The 20,000-nt window shown below is 50.1% G+C and overlaps 2 protein-coding genes across 2 annotated transcripts in view; both read left to right on the forward strand.

The window, feature by feature from the left end:
* The window catches only part of wdr62 (WD repeat domain 62), a 36,497-nt gene extending 30,925 nt beyond the window's left edge, over positions 1–5,572 (forward strand). The window contains exons 29-35 of the mRNA XM_030066459.1: positions 119–209; positions 910–1,023; positions 1,335–1,587; positions 2,757–3,109; positions 3,329–3,403; positions 3,660–3,754; positions 5,143–5,572. Coding sequence (XP_029922319.1) covers positions 119–209; positions 910–1,023; positions 1,335–1,587; positions 2,757–3,109; positions 3,329–3,403; positions 3,660–3,754; positions 5,143–5,361 — 1,200 coding nt within the window. The 3' untranslated portion in view covers positions 5,362–5,572. The remainder of the gene's footprint in view (positions 1–118; positions 210–909; positions 1,024–1,334; positions 1,588–2,756; positions 3,110–3,328; positions 3,404–3,659; positions 3,755–5,142) is intronic.
* Positions 5,573–8,088: 2,516 nt separating this feature from the next.
* Positions 8,089–20,000, forward strand: part of atg16l2 (ATG16 autophagy related 16-like 2 (S. cerevisiae)) — a 14,469-nt gene continuing 2,557 nt past the window's right edge. Inside the window, exons 1-10 of the mRNA XM_030066460.1 lie at positions 8,089–8,506; positions 9,388–9,445; positions 9,990–10,068; positions 11,706–11,779; positions 11,999–12,250; positions 12,499–12,564; positions 12,955–13,056; positions 14,866–14,919; positions 17,732–17,837; positions 19,735–19,840. Coding sequence (XP_029922320.1) covers positions 8,335–8,506; positions 9,388–9,445; positions 9,990–10,068; positions 11,706–11,779; positions 11,999–12,250; positions 12,499–12,564; positions 12,955–13,056; positions 14,866–14,919; positions 17,732–17,837; positions 19,735–19,840 — 1,069 coding nt within the window. The 5' untranslated portion in view covers positions 8,089–8,334. The remainder of the gene's footprint in view (positions 8,507–9,387; positions 9,446–9,989; positions 10,069–11,705; positions 11,780–11,998; positions 12,251–12,498; positions 12,565–12,954; positions 13,057–14,865; positions 14,920–17,731; positions 17,838–19,734; positions 19,841–20,000) is intronic.

Below are 20,000 nucleotides of genomic sequence, written 5' to 3' on the forward strand. Positions count from 1 at the left end.
TTTTTTTTATTTATTTTTTTTTTTTTTACTGTTGTTTTACTAGAAATCACTAGAAGTTGTCAGGGTCAAACAGTCTGTTTGGTGCAGTGACAAGGTGTGACTTCCTGTTTGGTCTCAGGTGAGGTCGCAGTCGGGCGCCGACGCCATCTCGACCCCGCCCCCGCCGCCGGCCCCGCCCGCCCCCAAGGAGAAGGACAGCACCTGCAGCCGTGAGTCAAACTCTCCTTTTTGTTCCACGTTGATGAGCAGGAAGGTGGAAGGAAGTGAAAAGACGCTCACACACACACACACACACACACACACACACACACACACACACACACACACCTCACCCTGCTGCCTGAGGGGTGTGTGTGTGTGTGTGTGTGTGTGTGTGTGTGTGTGTGTGTGAGGGCAGGCTCTGCTGCATCATCTTCATCTTCATCTTCATCCTGGTCTGCCCTCAGTTCACAGACTTTGGGGGGTGGATTCATTTCCTTTTCTTTTCTTCTTCCTTTTTGTGTGTTCTTTCTTTATTTCCTTTGTTTCTCTTTCTTTTGTCCCGTCTCCTTTCTTTGTTTCTTTTATTCTTTTTCTTTCTTTCTTTTCAGTTCTTTCTTTGTTTCTTTTATTCTTTTTCTTTCTTTCTTTTTAGTTCTTTCTTTGGTTGTTTTCCTGCTGTTTCTCAGTGGGTTTGTATAAACATGAAACTGAGGCAGATCTGATTGATCTGTTTTGACGTGAAGCCCTGCCCCCCGCCCCGCCCCCCGCCCCCTCCACCCCGCCGTTTGGCCTCATTTTCTCCCCACAGTCGTGTTTTTATTCGTTTCTCAGCTCAGTGTGTTTATACTGTTAGCAAGTGGAGGGGTGTGTGTTCAGTGTGTGTGTGTGTGTGTGTGTGTGTGTGTGTGTGTGTGTGTGTCGCCACAGCAAGGCCCAGCAGGAGAGCCTCCTGCCTGCCTTCCCATCAGCCCCTGCAGCCGCCCAGACCGCCACGCAGACGCAACACAGTCGCTGTCATCCAGCGCACAGACAGGCTGGGAGGTGTGTGTGTGTGTGTGTGTGTGTGTGTGTGTGTGTGTGTGTGTGTGTGTGTGTGTGTGTGTGTGTGTGTGTGTGTGCACATCAGGGTGACTGGGATTCTCTTTGAGCAGAGCGGTGTGTCTGCTGGGTTTCTAACCAAACACTGCAGGGCTGAGGTCTCACACACACACACACACACACACACACACACACACACTGAGCCTGCTCTGCTGAATGTCCCGGCTGTCTTTGGGCGCTCAGGCTGTCTCTGAGGTGGACCAGGTGTGTGGGCGTGTCGCTGACTTCCTCTCTGCTCTGCTCTGATGCTTCAGACGTCACGGCCAAGGCTCTGTCCGCCCACAACGCCGCGCCGCCGCCGGCCCAGCAGGCACCGGGCCGCCAGCGCTACATGGGCGCCACGGCCAGCTCCCGGGCCAAGGCGTCCCAGGACCTCCAGACCGCGGGTCAGGAGGAGAAGGAGAACCTGACCGCCGCCCTGTCTGAGGCCCCGCCCCCTCCCTCGCCCTCCGCCGTCCTGGGGAACCACAGCGCCAGAGCCGCCCTCCACCTGGACCTGGCCTCCAGGTAACATCTCATTTAAATTCAGATCCTTGGTCCTGTAGGTGGACACAGGGACGGTTCAGCTGTCATGTGCAGGTTCAGGTTCCTCTGCAGGTTCAGGTTCCTCTGCAGGTTCAGGTTCCTCTGCAGGTTCAGGTTCCTCTGCAGGTTCAGGTTCCTCTGCAGGTTCAGGTTCCTCTGCAGGACGTCCCTCTGAGCTGCTGCCACGTCACTCCTCCTCCCTCTCCCCCAGCCGCTGGTTTACGATATGAACAGGAACTCTCAGAGCCTCCACACTTCAGACAGCTCTGTTGTGTTTTCAGGACTTTTTTCCAATCTAGGGCCTGGTGGTGCGTTCAGGGCCCGTCCGACAACAAAGTTTAGGGTCATTTTCCAACAGCTGACGACATCAAATTGACAAGCTGTGTTGTCGGTGACCCAGAAGACGACGAGCGCCGATGACCTGAGGACGCTGAGGCGACTCGTTGATGGTTTTTGATCAAAGTGAACATAAAAACTGTGAGGCGGCAAGTCGCTCGTCTGCTTTCCCACATTTTGAAAGTCCAGAAACGCAGACTCTGGAAATCACGTCGCATTGCGAGTCCTTTGCATTCCAGTGGGACGTCTGTCTCGCTGCGCTGTCGTAAACGCTCCGTCCTCCTCCGCCAGCGAAAATAGTCCCCGGGGAAACGTTTTGCTCTCCACAGCCAAAGCACCCTGTGCTGGTTTTTATTTTTTCCCCAATTTTTCAAAGATTTTTTTTAGTCTCCACTAGTTCCACATTTTTGCAGCGTAGAAACTTCATTGATACGTCAAAGTGGTCAGCTCAGTCAGGACCTTGTCTCCATGACTTGGCTCATTCATACCTGTCATCTGTATGGAGAAGCTTGTCCAGGTGTTCCTGCATGAATGGGACACATTCAGCAAAACTCTCATTCTTTATTCAGTAGTTCATTTCCTTTCAGATAGATTTTTTTTCAACTTTTAAAACTTTTGTCTCAGTGCAGTTTTTGTATTAATATAAATTAAAATATTAATATGATCGACATATTTTTCGAACATGTCTGTGGTGGAAGTCTGTTGGCCTGCTGTCTTTTTGAACTCCGTCATACTTTCACTCAGAAGCTTCATGCAGGTACAGACGGGTGTGGCTTTGACTCCGTGTTAACTGAGCCTCTCGTCCTTCCTGTCAGTCTGGCTCCGGCCCAGAAGCCGCAGAGGAACGGATCCGTGGCGTCGCCGTGCCGACCAGCCCTGGTAACGCCCACTGAGATGCGGTCGCTAGGCAGGGAAGGGAGGCGGAGCATCAGCAGCATCGAAGAGAGACTGTCGGCTCGAGGACGAACCCTCAGCCCCTCCTCCTCCACCTCCTCCTCCTCCTCCTCCTCCTCGTCCACGGCAGCTTCCATCATCACCTCCACCGGCTCGTCCTCGTCCTCGTCCTCCTCAGCAGCTTCCATCATCACCTCCTCCTGCTCCTCTTCCTCGGGGTCCCGGCTGGCAGGAGGTACAGGAGGAACGGAGAGTCAAGTCGAGGCACATCCAGGTAACTCAGCTTTATTTAAACGGCACCTTTTCATGCAAACCTGCAGCCCAAAGGGCCAAAAGAACAAAATATAAAAATGTCAGACAACAATAAAAATGCTTGACTAAATATATATATATATATATATATATATATATATATATATTACAGCAATAAAAAACAATAAATTGTTAAAAACACGACTGTCAGTCTGACTCCTCCTCATCGTTCCTCTCTTAGTATCGAAGCCGTCGCTGGAAGCTCCGCCCACCTCCCCCTCCTCTCTGTCAGACAGGCTCCGCCCACCTCAGCCAGGTATGAGGTCGTCACAGCGACGCCGAGGATAAACATTAAAGCCTCCAGTTTTTCCAAACCTCCTGAGTGTTGCAGTTCTGGGTTTGTGCGTCTGTCCAGGCGGCTTCCTGTTAGTCCTGCAAACTGACCTGATTGGACAGATTCCAGGGAGTCTGCAGTGGGGGGGCGGGGTCAATCCAGCTTAAGATTGTGATTGTTTTTGTTTTGTTTTCGTCACATCACTCTGACGGCGTATGTGACTGTGTGTGTTGTGTAGGCGGTGATGAGGACGGCGTGAGCGTCCAGCGCTGCCACCAGGTGGCCAACGAGCTGCGGCACACAGTGAGGCGAGCCCTGCAGCTCTACCAGCAGGTCAGCCGCCCCGACACACACACACACACACACACACACACACCGGCTTGATGGAAATGACGATGTGTTGGATCAGGGTTTATAGTCAGAGAGTTGGAAGGCAGGAAATGTGTTTGGCATCATTTGAACACTGAACGCTGTGCCGTCCACTTCAGTTTGATCTGGTCTCATCTTTAACCCTTAGAAACCTGGATCAGCATCAGATTTCTTGTGTTTAAATTCTTACAAAAAGCGTCTTTCACAAGCACAAACACTCAAATATAGTCAGTCAACCACAGACCAAAACCAGCCAAACCAAATCTCGTGATATCAGGACCTGTGAAGTGTGAAGAAGTGCAAACCAGCATTACAAAATGTGAAACACTTTGACAAAGTTTGAGACAAATTTACATTTTGGAAAACATGTTTACATATCACAAAACAAAATTACATTACCAAAACACTTTTACCAGTCCCGAAACAAATTTCGGGGCTAACCTGCCCCGTAGCGGGCTAGCTTTCAGGATTACGCCTTAATCCCACTGCGTGATACAGGCCTTTGGACAGCTGTTTGGGGACCGCTGTAAACCCCGCCCACATGAAAAACAAAACTGACTCCATTGGCTCACATATTGTCCACAAAACGGACAAAAGAGCACCCGGTTGCTGTCCATATTGGGTGGCCATGAAATCCACTGCCACTGACGACAAAAACCAAAACTGACCGGGCACTTTTTCACGTCGGTGTCCCTCAGGGCTTTGGTACCTTCCCTTTCCGGTTTGTGTAATGTGTAAATTTGTTCCAGTGCTTGTAAAAGTGTTTGGCGTCTTGTTAATTTGTTTTGCGAATCGTTAATTTGTTTTGCGAATCGTAAATTTGTTTCGGGACTGGTAAAAGTGTTTTGGTAATGTCATTTTGTTTTGTGATATGTAAACATGTTTTCCAAAATGTAAATTTGTCTCAAACTTTGTAAAAGTGTTTCACATTTTGTAATGCTGGTTTGCACTTCTCAGCCACCGTAGTTTAGAGCAAAATCTCTCCCAGTCGACATGTGAGGTTTTGGAAAGTCAACACGGATCCAGAACATGAACAAACATTTTCATTTAAAAATCTTTTTTTTTTTTTTTTTAATCGGAATATTTGCCTCCAGTCCCGTCCACTTGCCTCTGTTCAGCTCTATGCAGATGACTGTCTGCTGTATGTTTGTTGCACGTGTCTCTTCTGCTTGATGTGGTTCTGCATTCTGTTGTTTCAATGAGCCGACTTACAGCTGCTCACTGATTGATCAGCTACAAATTGATTGATTTAAAATAATAAATGAGAAAGTGGTGTAACTCAGATGGAGTCAGTAAAGAATCATTTGAGAGGCGGCGAGCTGTCCGATCTGACTGACCCGTCCGCCCGGCAGGTCGGCGTGACGCCCGGCGGCTCGGAGCAGCGGCTGCAGATGGCGTCGGTGCTGCAGGAAGCCTTCGGCGCCGTCAGGACGGACCTGGAGGCGGTGCTGCCGGAGGGGAGCGGCGGCGCCCCCTGTGGCCAGCTGGCCGACGACAGGACGATGGCTCTGCTGGAGAAATACTCGGACATGCTGCTGCACATCGCCCGGAGCAAACTGGAGCGCCTCTGAGCCGCCGCCGGACGCTACGGAGGCCGGCGGGGAACAAACTTCAGTTCCAGCAGCCGGGTCGGAGCAGCTGACTGAACGATCAGTATTAAAGTCTGTGCACCTTATATTTGTCTTTAAATACTTCTGTTGTGTTTTTAAAGTTCACATTTTTTGTACATGTGCTCTTGTTTTATATCTTTAAATAAACGCTCACGTTTTATCACGTCTTGCAGCTCCGTGTCTCCGCCTCCAGTTTGTTTTTCTGAAAGAAAGTAGAATATTAATGGAATAAAAAAAATGACAACCTTGTTCCAGTGCAATAAGTGATTTTAAAATATCCACTTTAAATCTGTAAAACAGGAAATTCACTTTCAGGACTTCCTCTTCCTCGCTTTCAAACTCATCAGCCCTGCATTCCAGTCCCCATCCTACCATACTGTTTACTATGAAAAAGAATGAGTACATCCCAGTACATAGTATGTCAGATGCAGTATGCCAAGAGTACCAGGATGTTCTACTACATCCGCTCAGATTTCACAATCTGCATGTCAGCATGCTGCTCTGGCCATGCTGACCCACAATCCTTTGCACAGCGGACGTTATGTCGCACTGACTGAGCTGCGTGTACAGGCCACGCCCACATACGGAAGACAACACACACACACACACACATACAGCCCTCACCTGGCTCAGGTAGAGCAGCAGGTACAGGAAGACAGCAGATCAGAAATCAGACAGAGGACAGCGCAGTATGAAACAGCAACAACATTCAGATGTGGAGCTACGGACGGAGGAGGAAGTGAGCGAGAGGGTCAGAGCTCAGGGAGGACGCATGGGGTGTGTCCCAATAGTATGCATACACATGCATACTGCATACTACACTGCATACTTTGTAAGGGCAGCTGCAGTACATACTAAATGTGAAAAGTAGAAGTATGTGATTTGGAACATGGCAAATCTCCTGTGGCTGTGTTAGGCCCCGCCCACTGCCACGCCCCTTCCCCCTGAACAGCTGGGGTGTATTCAACGACGTTACGATATGTAACGTGTGACGTCTCATTGAATGGTGTGTTTGGTTGTAAGGTTTAGTAACAGAGAGCAACATGCCTCACATGTAGTTTTCCTCCGTTTGGTGGGCGTGTCACAGGTGTTATCCAATCAGCATCAGCCTGTATTGAAGCCTCTGTGATTTAAAACGCTAGAGCTCCATTAAGGCTTCCAAGGTACTATTTAGTTGTGGCCAATGCTTCAAATGTTACCCATCATTTGAAGAGGTAAAGGCACATGTATGTGGTAAGTATGATGATAGATCAGACATAGATGATTGTTTTTCTTCAATAATATGGCAACTTTTATTCAACTTAAAGCTTAAAACACGTGGTTAGAAAAAAACAACACTTTTATTCCATTTTATAAACAGTGGTTGGTAAGTCTCCGTCTCACAAGAGGTGCATAGACACAGTAGAGTAGAGCAGCTCCGTCACCTGAAATGTTTCTCCTCTCGTCCTAAAATGAGCAGCAAAGGTCGGGTCAGTGTCGTTAGGAGCTCCAGTTTCCACATAACCACTGATCTGGGCTGGAGGTCTCCTCCTGCGTCTGATCTTAAAACAGTGGCAGTGATGTCCAAAGTCTTTTGCAGTGCCCCTGTTATTAGTGATCCATTTAGAGTAATGTCATCCCCAGTCAGTTCTTCCCCCACAATCGCGAGTGGAATGGCCCTCTCAGCTTCCATACTTGCAACGCTTGCGTAATGCAACAGGTTGTTCAGAGCTTTGTCGTTTCTGTTAGCTTGACGTTACATACCGGTATATCTGCGCTGAATACACCCCTGATCTGGCTCCTGTGGCTCAGCACAAACCGACTCAGAGTTCTGAATCCCTTCAGAGGTTCTGAGCGTTTTCTCTAAGGCCACGCCCACTTTGTGACCAATCTACTTTGTTAACAGGTTGATGGCAACAGCCTAGACATAATTAATAAAATATCATATATATATATATATATATATATATATATTAAAAAAAAAACACACACATCATTTGGACAGCAGCCTGTCAAAATGATGTCTGATTGTTGGTGATTTTTCCAGAAAACAAGGAGTTTGGTTAATGACTGACTGATCAATTGATTGATTGATTTCCAAAAGGACATCTGACTCAGTTTAACCTCTGAAACCTGCAGGACGTCGTTTCCTCTGCGTCTGATCACAGCCGCAAAGAGAAAACGTGCAAATGTGCAGGACGCGTGTAAACAGTGACACGACCTGAGGACTGAAGAGGCAGAGAACTGAAGCAGAAACACCCTGAGCTGAAAAAGAGCAAAGAAAAGGAAAACAAAACGGAGTCCTGCAAAAACTGCACCAAAAAAATCACCAGAAAATTTGCCCAAAAAAGAAAGAAAATATATAAATTTAATTTCTGGTCATTTCTTTTTCTTTTGTCTCTGTTTTGGGGGTAATTTTCATTTTCAGGTCATTTCTTGTTAAGTTGCCCCTGTTGCTTTTGACCGAAATGTCACGTGACTCCGCGCAGTGTTGAAAGGGTTAATCTGTAATCCAATCAGATTGAGCTATAGATTAGATTAGTTTCACAAATTGATCATTGCTTCCGGGTGTTGGGGTGTGTGGCCTCGGCGTGATTTTTTTTTTTTTTTTTTTTTTTTTGAGTGACATCTGACTTTTTCTTTTTTTTTCGCGTCTGGACAAAAACAGGAAGCGGGTGGGCAGCGCGACGTGATTGGCTGACACTTTGGCAGCTGCACCAGCTGCTCGCCTGGCCGCGTCAGAGCCGCGAAGCTCCGCAGGAACAGAAAAGTTTTTAGGAAAAGAAACAAACAAACCCAGGAGGAGGAGGAGGAGGTGGGATGGTGAGCGGAGTCAGCAGCGGCCGGCGGCGGGCGGGCGGCTGACGGGCGGCCGGCAGGAGCGGCTCCAGGCTGCGTGTCTGAAGCAGGAAGACTCGCATGAAAACAGGATGAACCAGCCCGGCTTCTGCCATCATGGCCGCCGCGAAGCTGCGAACTAACGAGCCAGGTGTGGCAGGAGGTCCGGGCCGGGCGCCGCCGCAGAGCCGCGGCCCGCCGGGCGACGCATGGAAGCGGCACATCATCCGGCAGCTGAAGCGCCGAGACCAGCGGCAGCACGCCATGTTCCAGGACCTCATCCGCGTCTGTACGGAACACACCCAGTTTGTCCTTTTCTTTAAAAAGCTAAGTTTCGCTTTCTCTGCTTTCTTTCTGATTTATTCGGCGCGTCTCCTCCGTCCTGCGCGCAGAGCAGCGCACAGAGCTCCGGCCACAAAACTGTCACCGTGCCGCTGCGTCGCTTCTCAGATCATGTAACTGATAATAACTGATGATAAACTGGTTCTGACTTGAGTGGGATCTTTATTGTGTGCTGCTTCGCTCGGCAGGCACAGGAAACACCCAGGAGGTCTGAGTGACAGAGTTTAAGCTGCTGACGGGCTGAGCCGCGGCGCCTCGGCGCAGAAAAGCTGAAACTCTGAGAGAGAAAACCTCCTCGGTGCTTCTTGTCCGAGCCGAATCAACCAGCAGACCGTAAAGACGAGTCCGAAGTGTTGAGTCGTGTTTCGGGACTCAGGCACAGTGTGTGGACAGTCATGCAGCCACGAAAGGAGAGTTTGTGAAGCGGAGCTCTGGCCGAGCGCCTCGCCTCCGTGCAGGGCAGGAAGTCACAGCCCAGCCGCGCCGTCAAATCACAGCACAGCGATGCGCTCAGACCTCACTCACAATACTGTGGTTTTGTTAGGGCTTCTGTAGATAAAATGCATAAATCATGAAACTTTATTTAAGACTTTCGAGGAACTGAAAAGTTCGGGATGCAGGTAAACCGCCACGGAGCTGCTCTCTGACAGAGTTCAGAGACCTGCTGCTCCTGCCGGTTCCACTTCCCCTTTCAACAGAGCTCAAACGGTGTGAACGATTCTAGAGATTTTACTTTACCCACACACACACACACACACACACACACACACACACTCCCCTTGTCTCTCATTTTTGTGTCGACCCATGTTGTGTTCGTTTTTGCTCCAGACACCCACCTGTTGGAGAAGACCACCATGGCTAAAGGGATTTTAGGATGCACTGTCAGGTAACTGAACCCCCCCTCCCCCGCACCGACACACACACACACACACACACACACACACACACACACACACACACACACACACACACACACACACACCCTCTCTCACCACTGATCCACACACTGACCAGTTTGGTTTCATTACTCTGTACCTGCAGAAATGTTTCACACCTGCATGCAGACAGATTTAGTCCAGATAGTGCAAACAGGAAGAATCCATCTGTCTCTCTCTCTCTCTCTGTCTGTCTGTCTGTCTGTCTCTCTCTGTCTGTCTGTCTGTCTGTCTCTCTCTGTCTGTCTGTCTCTCTCTCTCTCTCTCTCTGTCTCTGTCTGTCTGTCTCTCTCTCTCTCTCTCTCTCTCTCTGTCTCTCTCTCTCTCTCTCTGTCTCTCTCTCTCTCTCTCTCTCTCTCTCTCTCTTTGTCTCTCTCTGTGTTACTGTTTTTGCATAATGTGCATAAACACTGAATAGGTTACCTGTGTGTGTGTGTGTGTGTGTCTGTGTGTGTGTGTGTGTGTGTGTGTGTGTGTGTGTGTGTGTGTGTCCAGGCCTCCCTCAGCTGATCGCAGTGGCTCCATGTCTGTCCTGCTCAGCCAGAACAACGAGCTCAAGAAAATCACCGGAGAGGTGAGAGCCGACCGACTGTTGACCAACTGTTGACTGACCGACTGCTGACCGACCGACTGTTGACCGACCGACTGCTGACCGACTGCTGACCGACTGTTGACCAACTGTTGACTGACCGACTGCTGACCGACCGACTGCTGACCGACTGCTGACCGACTGTTGACTGACTGACTGCTGACCGACTGTTGACCAATTGCTGACCGACTGTTGACCGACTGTTGACCGACCGACTGTTGACCAACTGTTGACCGACTGTTGACCGACCGACTGTTGACAGACTGCTGACCGACTTGATCGACCGACTGCTAACCAACTGTTGACCGACCGACTGCTAACCGACTGTTGACCGACCGACTGCTGACCGACTGTTGACCGACTGCTGACCGACTGTTGACCGACCGACAGCTAACCGACTGTTGACCGACCGACTGCTGACCGACTGTTGACCGACTGCTGACCGACTGTTGACCGACCGACAGCTAACCGACTGTTGACCGACCGTCTGCTGACCGACTGTTGACTGACCCCACTGCTGACCGACTGTTGACCGACTGCTGACCGACTGTTGACAGACTGCTGACAGACTGTTGACCGACTTCTGACCGACCGACTGTTGACCGACTTCTGACCGACTGTTGACCAACTGTTGACCGACCGACTGCTGACTGACTGTTGACCGACCAACTGCTGACTGACTGTTGACCGACCGACTGCTGACCGACTGTTGACCGACCGACTGCTGACCGACTGTTGACAGACTGCTGACAGACTGTTGATCGACCGACTGCTAACCGACTGTTGACCGACCGACTGCTAACCGACTGTTGACCGACCGACTGCTGACTGACTGTTGACTGACCGACTGTTGACCGACCGACTGTTGACCGACTTCTGACCGACTGTTGACCAACTGTTGACCGACCGACTGCTGACTGACTGTTGACCGACCGACTGCTGACTGACTGTTGACCGACCGACTGCTGACCGACCGACTGCTGACCGTCTGTTGACCGACCGACTGCTGACCGACTGTTGACAGACTGCTGACAGACTGTTGATCGACCGACTGCTAACCGACTTTTGACCGACCGACTGCTGACTGACTGTTAACTGACCGACTGCTGACTGACTGTTGACTGACTGCTTACCGACTGTTGATCGACCGACTGCTAACCAGCTGTTGACCGACCGACTGCTGACTGACTGTTGACTGACCGACTGCTGACCGACTGTTGACCGACTGCTGACCGACTGTTGACAGACTGTTGACCAACCTACAGCTAACCGACTGTTGACCGACCGACTGCTGACCGACTGTTGACTGACCGACTGCTGACCGACTGTTGACCGACTGTTGACAGACTGTTGACTGACTTCTGCCCGACCGACTGCTAACCGACTGTTGACTGACTGTTGACCGACTGTGTTGCAGTGTGTGTGTTGCGGTGTGTGTTGCAGTGTGTGTGTGTGTGTGTTGTGGTGTGTGTGTGTTGTGGTGTGTGTAGCAGTGTGTGTGTTGCAGTGTGTGTGTTGCGGTGTGTGTAGCAGTGTGTGTGTGTGTGTGTGTGTGTGTTGCAGTGTGTGTGTGTGTGTGTGTGTTGCGGTGTGTGTAGCAGTGTGTCCCTCTGTCTCTCCAGCTGGCCTATCAGGTGGTGGAGCTGCAGCAGCAGATTAAGATCAGGCAGGTGTGTGTGGAGGAGCGGTGTTCCAGGTGAGCGCTCGTCTGACTGCATTCCCTGCGTCACTCTGACACTCACACACACACACACACACACACACACACACACACACACACACTCACACACTCACACTCACACTCACACTCACACTCACACTCACACTCACACACACACTCACACGGTGTGTGAACTTGTGCCCACTCCATAGTTAGCCACACAGGCTCTTACCCCGCGGTGTCACTGTGTGTCAGGGTGCTGGAGGCGGAGCAGCGGCTGGCGGGCGTGGCGGCGGAGCGGCAGGCCCTGCAGGCCCGGGTGGAGCAGGTGCAGGAGGGGAACAGCGCCCTCAAGAGGCAGTACGACGGCCTGCTGGAGCAGCACCACGCTCTGGAGCAGCGCTGCAGGGAGGAGACGCTGCGAGGAGGCCAGCTGCTGGAGGACATGATCCACTGGAAGCAGCAGGCCGCCGAGCGCATGAACAGCCACAACGAGAGGAGGTCCAGGTACCGGAGCGGACCGGACCGGACCGGACCAGTCTGGACCGGACCGGACCGGATCAGATTAAATGCTCAGGAATGTTACATGTCAGCTAATGTTAACAGTTAATGTTATTTGGCTGCGGTTTGTTGAAGCGCATGCTGGTGCAGCTGCAGGGCGGGGCGAGTAAAACCCCAGCGTTAGCTGACCGCTCTCTGACTGAAGGGGGCGGCGGCGCGCTGTGACGCTGTGTGTGTTTGTGTGTTTGTGTCAGAGCGCGGGAGGCCAGCCTGCAGAGGGAGCTCCAGACGGCGGCCAGGAGGAACGTCAGCATCGACGTGTAAGAGCCGGCGCCGCAGCGACACACACCTCAGATGGTTTTCCAGGGCTGGGTGTCCTGGGAGGCCGTAATTTATACATCATACACACACTTCAGACTTACACTGTGGACTTTTTTTTTTTTTTTAAACAAATTTCTAATGCACATGTTTTTTTATTGCTTTTAATTTCAATAATTGCAGCTGACCCAGTTTCCCCTCAGGAACAAATAAAGTATTCCTGAAGTGGATTCTGAAATACAGTCTACAGTTTAATCTTTATGTTTCCCACCACAGTCTGTGTGCTGTCTGTGGTTCAGCTGGCCTGCTGTCAGACACACGGGCCGTGGTGACGGTTCGGTCACGGTGCAGGATGCTGACCCCGGCGTGCCGGGTGCTGTGCTGTGTTGCAGGTCTGCAGGCTCCAGCTCGCTCAGCGCCCCGGCCTCCAGGTCGGCCTCGCCCAGGAACGAAGCCCCGGAGCCGCCGGAGAGACGCCACGCTCGCCTCTTCAGGTCTGATCCCGCTCAGTCCTCTGCTTCACAGCCAGACTGCACGCTTTATCAGCCAGGAGTCACAGGAAGAAGACTGAGCAGCACCTTGCTCACACACACACACACACACACTCACACACTCACACACACGCACACACACACACACACACACACACACACCTCATTACAGCTACGACTCTGCAGCTGCACCAGCCTCAGCTGCCTTTACTGTATAATATGAAAAAACCTTTTAATCCAATAGAATTTAAATGCTCTGTGTTTTCATGTCAGCAAAGCAAAACGGGGGAAGTTCTGACTCGCTCACGTTCTGCGGCGTTTGGCGACGTCAGCAACAATCCCCCGCATGGAATTCTGGGATTGCGAGTGCAGCTGTGGGTTTTCACGTGAGCGGGGAGTAGAAACCAGGTGAAACTGGGTCCCGCGTCAAAGTGACGATGACACAGTCACATAAAAAAAGTTAAAATATGGCGAGGTAAAGTCGTTTTTCAGACATGGGCAACTTGCGGCCCGTGGGCCACACGCGGCCCGCCGGCCCTCAGTTTGTGGCCCTCAGGTCCAATCCAGAGAAACACTTTGACTCTCTGTTACTTTAAAGGTTGCTGCTTTCATTTTGGCCACGGGGGGGAGCCGCGTGGCAGTGAAGGTCAGAGGTCATAGCGCGGGCCGGCCCACCGCCTGGTGACTAAAGACGCCACGAGAAAAATGAACCACAAGAAATAACAAAATAAATTCAGTGGATTAATCCAGAGGACAGTGAAGAACAGCTGATCAACTGATGTTGATGTTTCATCTGCCGTCGCCCGCTGGGGGCGGAGCTCAACCGGCCGTCTCCATGGTAACGGTCCAGACAAAATAAGGGGTGGGGCGGCGACCCGGTTATTAGACGGCGTGTGTATACTGCGGGTTTTGATTGTTAAGAGCAAGGTAACTCATGTAAACACGTCACCTGATTTTCCACCAGAACCCAGATAATCTCAATAATCTGGTTCCCGGTCGGCATGGAAACACAGCCATCGTCAGGGAGACCAGCAGAGAGAGGCGTAGCTTCTTTTTGGCGGCTTTGTTTAAGCAGCAGGATAGAAGGAAAGCAACAAGTTAAAATGTGAAATCATAACATAATAAACAGGACTGTGTGAACAGTTTTGCTCCGTGTGGCGAAATAATCCAACGTCATGAAGCTCCTGCAGGTCGAACAGAAGGTACCTGCTGTTGATGCAATACGTTATAATCATACTGCTAATAATTACTGCATTAATGAGAGTTTTTACTTTAACTCCAAACTTGAATAATTCAGTTTTCAAAAATGTCATATCTGATCTGATAATGTACAGATGCACAGATTTGCATTTTAAAGAAAGCAGACACATGAACATGTATTCTGTGTGTGTTGTTATGGATATTCTTCACAGGTAAATAACAAAGACAGATTTCTCATCACAGATAAATGAAACTGTTTCTGGGAAGAACCTTTGACTGCACATGTGTCAAACATGAACGCCAACAGGTGAAGGTGTTAGGTGTTACCTGGATTATTTGGTTCCACGGGGCAAACTGTGTCTGCGGTAAAGGTTTGTGGCTGGGATGTTACCACAGTGACGGCTGCGTCACGGCGTGATGCTGCTATGGCAACGGCTCCGCCCGGCTGTGGAAGCCAGGCTGTCGTCACGGAGAGTTCAGAGATCAGTCGGCAGCGTGACGCTCTCGGTTTCCTTCTCTAATAAAATATTTGTCTGCCTGGAGGCCAGGTGACGCCTGGGAACCCTGCAGCCAATCAGAGCGCTTCTCTCTTTAAAGCTCTTCTCCTTGCAGGTCGGCCTCGGCGACGTCGCCGCGGATTCTCACGTCCATCAAGGAGCTGTTTGAGTGAGTTCTGTTTGATTTTAGTTCTGTTTAACCAGGTTCTGACAGGCACCTGATGACATCAGAGGGCGGGGCTATGACTCAGCGTCATAACCTCCAAACGGGCGCTCGGTCAGTAACGGTCACGGGCCGAGGAACCCGCTCAACTTTTCACGCTCCTTGGCTTGGGGGCGTGGGGGCGTGGCTGTGGGCGGGGCTTAATATAAAGAGGCTCTTGTGAAGGGATTCACAGGTTTGTCCTGGACACCTGACGAGCTGCTCAGGTGGGTCAGTGCAAAGGGGGCGTGGCCGTAGGCGTGGCCTAACACAAAGAGTCACTGAATGTCCCGGCTGTGAGGGCAGCCCGGCCCGGCCCGGCCCGGCCCGGCCCGGCCCGGCGCCACGCCCAAACTGAGCTGCTGCTCGCCACGCCAAGACCTCCTCAGCTTCAGCTCTCTGCTTTCCTGCTTCTGAACCTGGCAAGTTCTGCTCTGTGCTGCTCTGTTCTATAGGGTTCTGCTCTGTGCTGTTCTATAGGGTTCTGTTCTGTGCTGTTCTACAGGGTTCTGCTCTGTGCTGTTCTATAGGGTTCTGTTCTGTGCTGTTCTACAGGGTTCTGCTCTGTGCTGTTCTGTAGGGTTCTGTTCTGTGCTGTTCTATAGGGTTCTGCTCTGTGCTGTTCTGTTCTACAGGGTTCTGCTCTGCTCTGTGCTGTTCTACAGGGTTCTGCTCTGTGCTGTTCTATGCTGTTCTGTTCTGTTCTGTGCTGTTCTGTTCTATAGGGTTCTGTTCTGTTTTCTCCTGCGGGGCTGCAGGGGTCTGTTCTGCTGTGTTCTTTGATTAGGGATTGATCGATTCCCTGCTGATTATCAGGGCTGATGATTCCAAATTCTTCAGTTTGTTAATTCAGTCTCAGCTGATCAATCAGTCAATCAATCAGACTTTTCATGGAAATGCATGTAACACAAAGTGCTTCACTCAGGAAAACAATAAAACAATAAAACAATACCCAAGCCCCCAACAAACAATAAAAACAAGAAGACAGAGATAAAACTCAAAATAGCAAAATAAAAGTCATAATGAAATGAGTCAGGTATGAAAAGCAGAAAACAAACAAACAAACAAACAAACTTGTGTTGGTGTTTCTGACTGTACGGTTTGACACTGTCATTTTCAAATGTTTCAGATTTCCTGCAAATGAATATCAGTTAGTGGTGTCATTGATCAGTAATAATTATTATCGCAATCAGCCAAGAAAAATCAATACCTGTGGGTCCCTGCTGAACAGGCCGTCCTGTAGGGGGCAGCAGAGCGGGGCGGGAAGGAAGTTTGGAAATAGAAAAATAGAGGAATAAATCATGAACAGTATTTTGACAAAGTGTATTTTTAGATAAAAGCAGTAAGTTTTCAGACGTGAAACAGAGCGAATAACAAATCTTCAACGTTTTTTAGATGTTGAGTTGTGGTTGGGTGAGGGGGTGAGGGGGTGAGGGGGTGAGGGGGCGGGGCTTCAGCCACAGGGTAAACACAGTGATGTGATGGGATGTGCTGATGACACACAGCAGGCTCACACTCACAAGACTCTCCAAAACACACACTTCTGCTTTTCTGTCCCGTCACAGCTCTAAGAAAAGACCCACAGCGGCTCGTCTTAAAGGGCTAATCCCTGAAATATTTTTTTTTAGTTATGATGTTTTGGACAGAGGAGGAAACAAGTTAAAGTGAAGCAGCAGTCACATGACATCAGAGCTCACACACGTCAACACGTGAGCGGGCGGAGTGTGTGTGTCATGTGGAGCGAGGCGCTGCACATGTGAGGCTCGCTGTGATTGGTGGAACGAGCACTCATCTTTCTGTGGGGTTAACCAATCAGGAAGAGCCGCGAGCTCAAACGACAACAACAACAACAAACAACAACAAACAACAACAACAACAACAAGCCAAATGTGAAATGTCAGCAAGTGTGGACAAAAACACGCAGGGGGCGGGTCTGATGACATCACGCTTCCCAGCGACAGGCAGGCAGACAGACAGGCGGACAGGCGGACAGACGGACAGACAGACAGACAGACGGACAGACAGGTGGACAGACGGACAGACAGACAGGTGGACAGACAGACAGAAAGGCGGACAGGCGGACAGACAGACAGGTGGACAGACGGACAGACAGGTGGACAGACAGACAGGTGGACAGGCGGACAGACAGACAGGTGGACAGACGGACAGACAGGTGGACAGACAGACAGACAGACAGGTGGACAGACAGACAGACAGACAGACAGACAGGCGGGCAGACAGACAGACAGACAGAAAGGCAGACAGGCGGACAGACAGACAGACGGACAGACAGACAGACAGACAGACAGACAGGCAGACAGACAGACAGGCAGACAGACAGACAGACAGACAGACAGACAGACGGACAGACAGACAGACAGACAGACAGACAGACAGACAGACAGACAGACAGACAGACAGACAGACAGACAGACGGACAGACAGACAGACAGACAGGCCCAACCAGATCCTCAGGAAGACTTCACCACTTCCTGTCTCCTCCTTTATTTCCTGTTTTCATCATCAACAACTGCTCAGATGTTTGGCCTGAGGTCAGAGGTCAGAGGTCAGCAGACTGCCGCCAGACTCTCAGCCAATCAGAAACGAGAGTGTGTGACAGGGTCTGACCTGAGGACCTGAGTGGAGACGGGGTGTTCCTGTTTCCGCTCAAACAGCACTTTATATTTTCCACAGGTAAAAATCTGCTTCACGACACCTGTTCTGTGTGTGTGTGTGTGTGTGTGTGTGTGCGTGTGCGTGTGTGTGTGTGTGTGTGCAGGAGGAAGAGGCGTGGTAACTCGGTGTGCAGTGTGGAGGAGGATCGGTACTCTCCTGTGGGAATCTGTGTGGCTGCCAGAGTGCCTGCCAGAGCGCTGCAAGTCCTGGTACACACACACACACACACACACACACACACACACACACACACACATCATTTTAGATTTAGTCAAGGACTCCACAGTCCAGAAGTCACTAACACTAAATGTGTTCTGGATTAGGAGCTCGTCCTGTTTGGATTTGGGTTCAGGAAACTGATCTTTACACACACAACCAGATTAGACCAGATTAGACCAGATTAGACCAGATTAGACTAGATTAGACTAGATTAGACCAGATTAGACTAGATTAGATTATATTAGACTAGAGATCAGACCGGATTGGACTAGTCTGGACAAGGTTATATTAGACTGGACTGGAGTGGATCAGATTAGACTGGACTAGATTAAATAGGACCAGACTAGATTAGATTAGAACAGCATGAGACTGGACTGACATGTTCAGCAGGAAGTATTATGGGCTGTTTGGGGCGTCTGGATTATCCTGCAGGGCGACAGCAGGAGGATTATTGACGAGATGCTGATAGAGACAGAGTGAAACCTGTCACAGAGAGCACACACACACACACACACACACACACACACACACACACACACACACACACTGCTCATCAGGACAAAGTGCCTCTGTGTGTGAGACAGAGCTCCTCTGTCTTCATCTCATTACCCATAATGCCTCTCTCTCTGTCCGCCACTTCCTCAAGTCACATTTATTCATACAGAGCGAATGGAACTTATAGGTGTGACACAAACGCGCGTGTGTGTGTGTGTGTGTGTGTGTGTGTGTGTGTGTGTGTGTGTTGTACCTGCTGTCAAATCTCCGTCTCTTTGGACGTCTGTTCTGTTCTCCGTCGTGTTTCGTCATGTGAGCTTTTCTTTTTCTCTGTCTGGACATTCTGGACAGGAAGTCCTCGCCTCGCCTCGCCCACAGGTGTATTACAGGTGTCATACAGGTATATTACAGGTATATTACAGGTGTATTACAGGTGTATTACAGGTGTATTACACGTGCCATACAGGTGTACTACAGGTGTGTTACAGGTGTATTACAGGTGCCATACAGGTGTATTACAGGTGTATTACAGGTGTGTTACAGGTGTCATACAGGTGTGTTACAGGTGCCATACAGGTGTATTACAGGTGTATTACAGGTGTGTTACAGGTGCCATACAGGTGTATTACAGGTGTATTACAGGTGTGTTACAGGTGTCATACAGGTGTATTACAGGTGTATTACAGGTGTGTTACAGGTGTCATACAGGTGTGTTACAGGTGTATTACAGGTGTGTTACACGTGTACTACAGGTGTGTTACAGGTGCCATACAGGTGTATTACAGGTGTCATACAGGTATATTACAGGTGTATTACAGGTGTCATACAGGTATATTACAGGTGTATTACAGGTGTCATACAGGTGTATTACAGGTGTATTACAGGTGTATTACAGGTGTCATACAGGTGTATTACAGGTGTCATACAGGTGTGTTACAGGTGTATTACAGGTGCCATACAGGTGTATTACAGGTGTCATACAGGTGTATTACAGGTGTATTACAGGTGCCATACAGGTGTATTACAGGTGCCATACAGGTGCCATACAGGTGTCATACAGGTGTCATACAGGTGTATTACAGGTGTCACAAAGGTGTATTACAGGTGTATTACAGGTGTCATACAGGTGTATTACAGGTGCCTTTATTTTTATAGCACCTTTCATACAAGAGTTGCTAAAGACGAGAGCGTTGACATAAATCAGAAGATGTAAATGAACAGTGAGGCAGCACAGTGATGGTCAGAGTCCAGAGGGAGACGCCTCCCTGATGTCAAAGGTCGTGTGTTCCAAAGCTCAGGGGCGTAAGGAACGAGGCAGCATCCCCCAGCTTCTTTCAGCAGGGAGCCACTAGGCCAGCAGCTGATAGGTTAAAGGTTGTGTCTGTGTGGCAGGACGCCCATGAGCAAGGCATCAACGCGGTGAAGTTCAGCTGCAGCTCCGACCTGCTGGCCACCGGCGGGACGGACCGGGTCATCAAGCTGTGGGACGTCCGAGCAGGTAGGAGGCCCCTGCACCAGTGACATCATCATCCCGCACCAGTGACATCATCATCCTGCACCAGTGGCTGTGAATTAAAATTTCAGCCAGTAAAACCTTCACAAATCTGTCCCTTCAAAATAAAAGCATGTTTCTCTCCCAAACTGACATCCTGTTGGTT

This window comes from Myripristis murdjan, chromosome 13 (genome assembly GCF_902150065.1).
Source record: "Myripristis murdjan chromosome 13, fMyrMur1.1, whole genome shotgun sequence".
In the NCBI taxonomy this organism is placed as follows: Eukaryota; Metazoa; Chordata; class Actinopteri; order Holocentriformes; family Holocentridae; genus Myripristis; species Myripristis murdjan.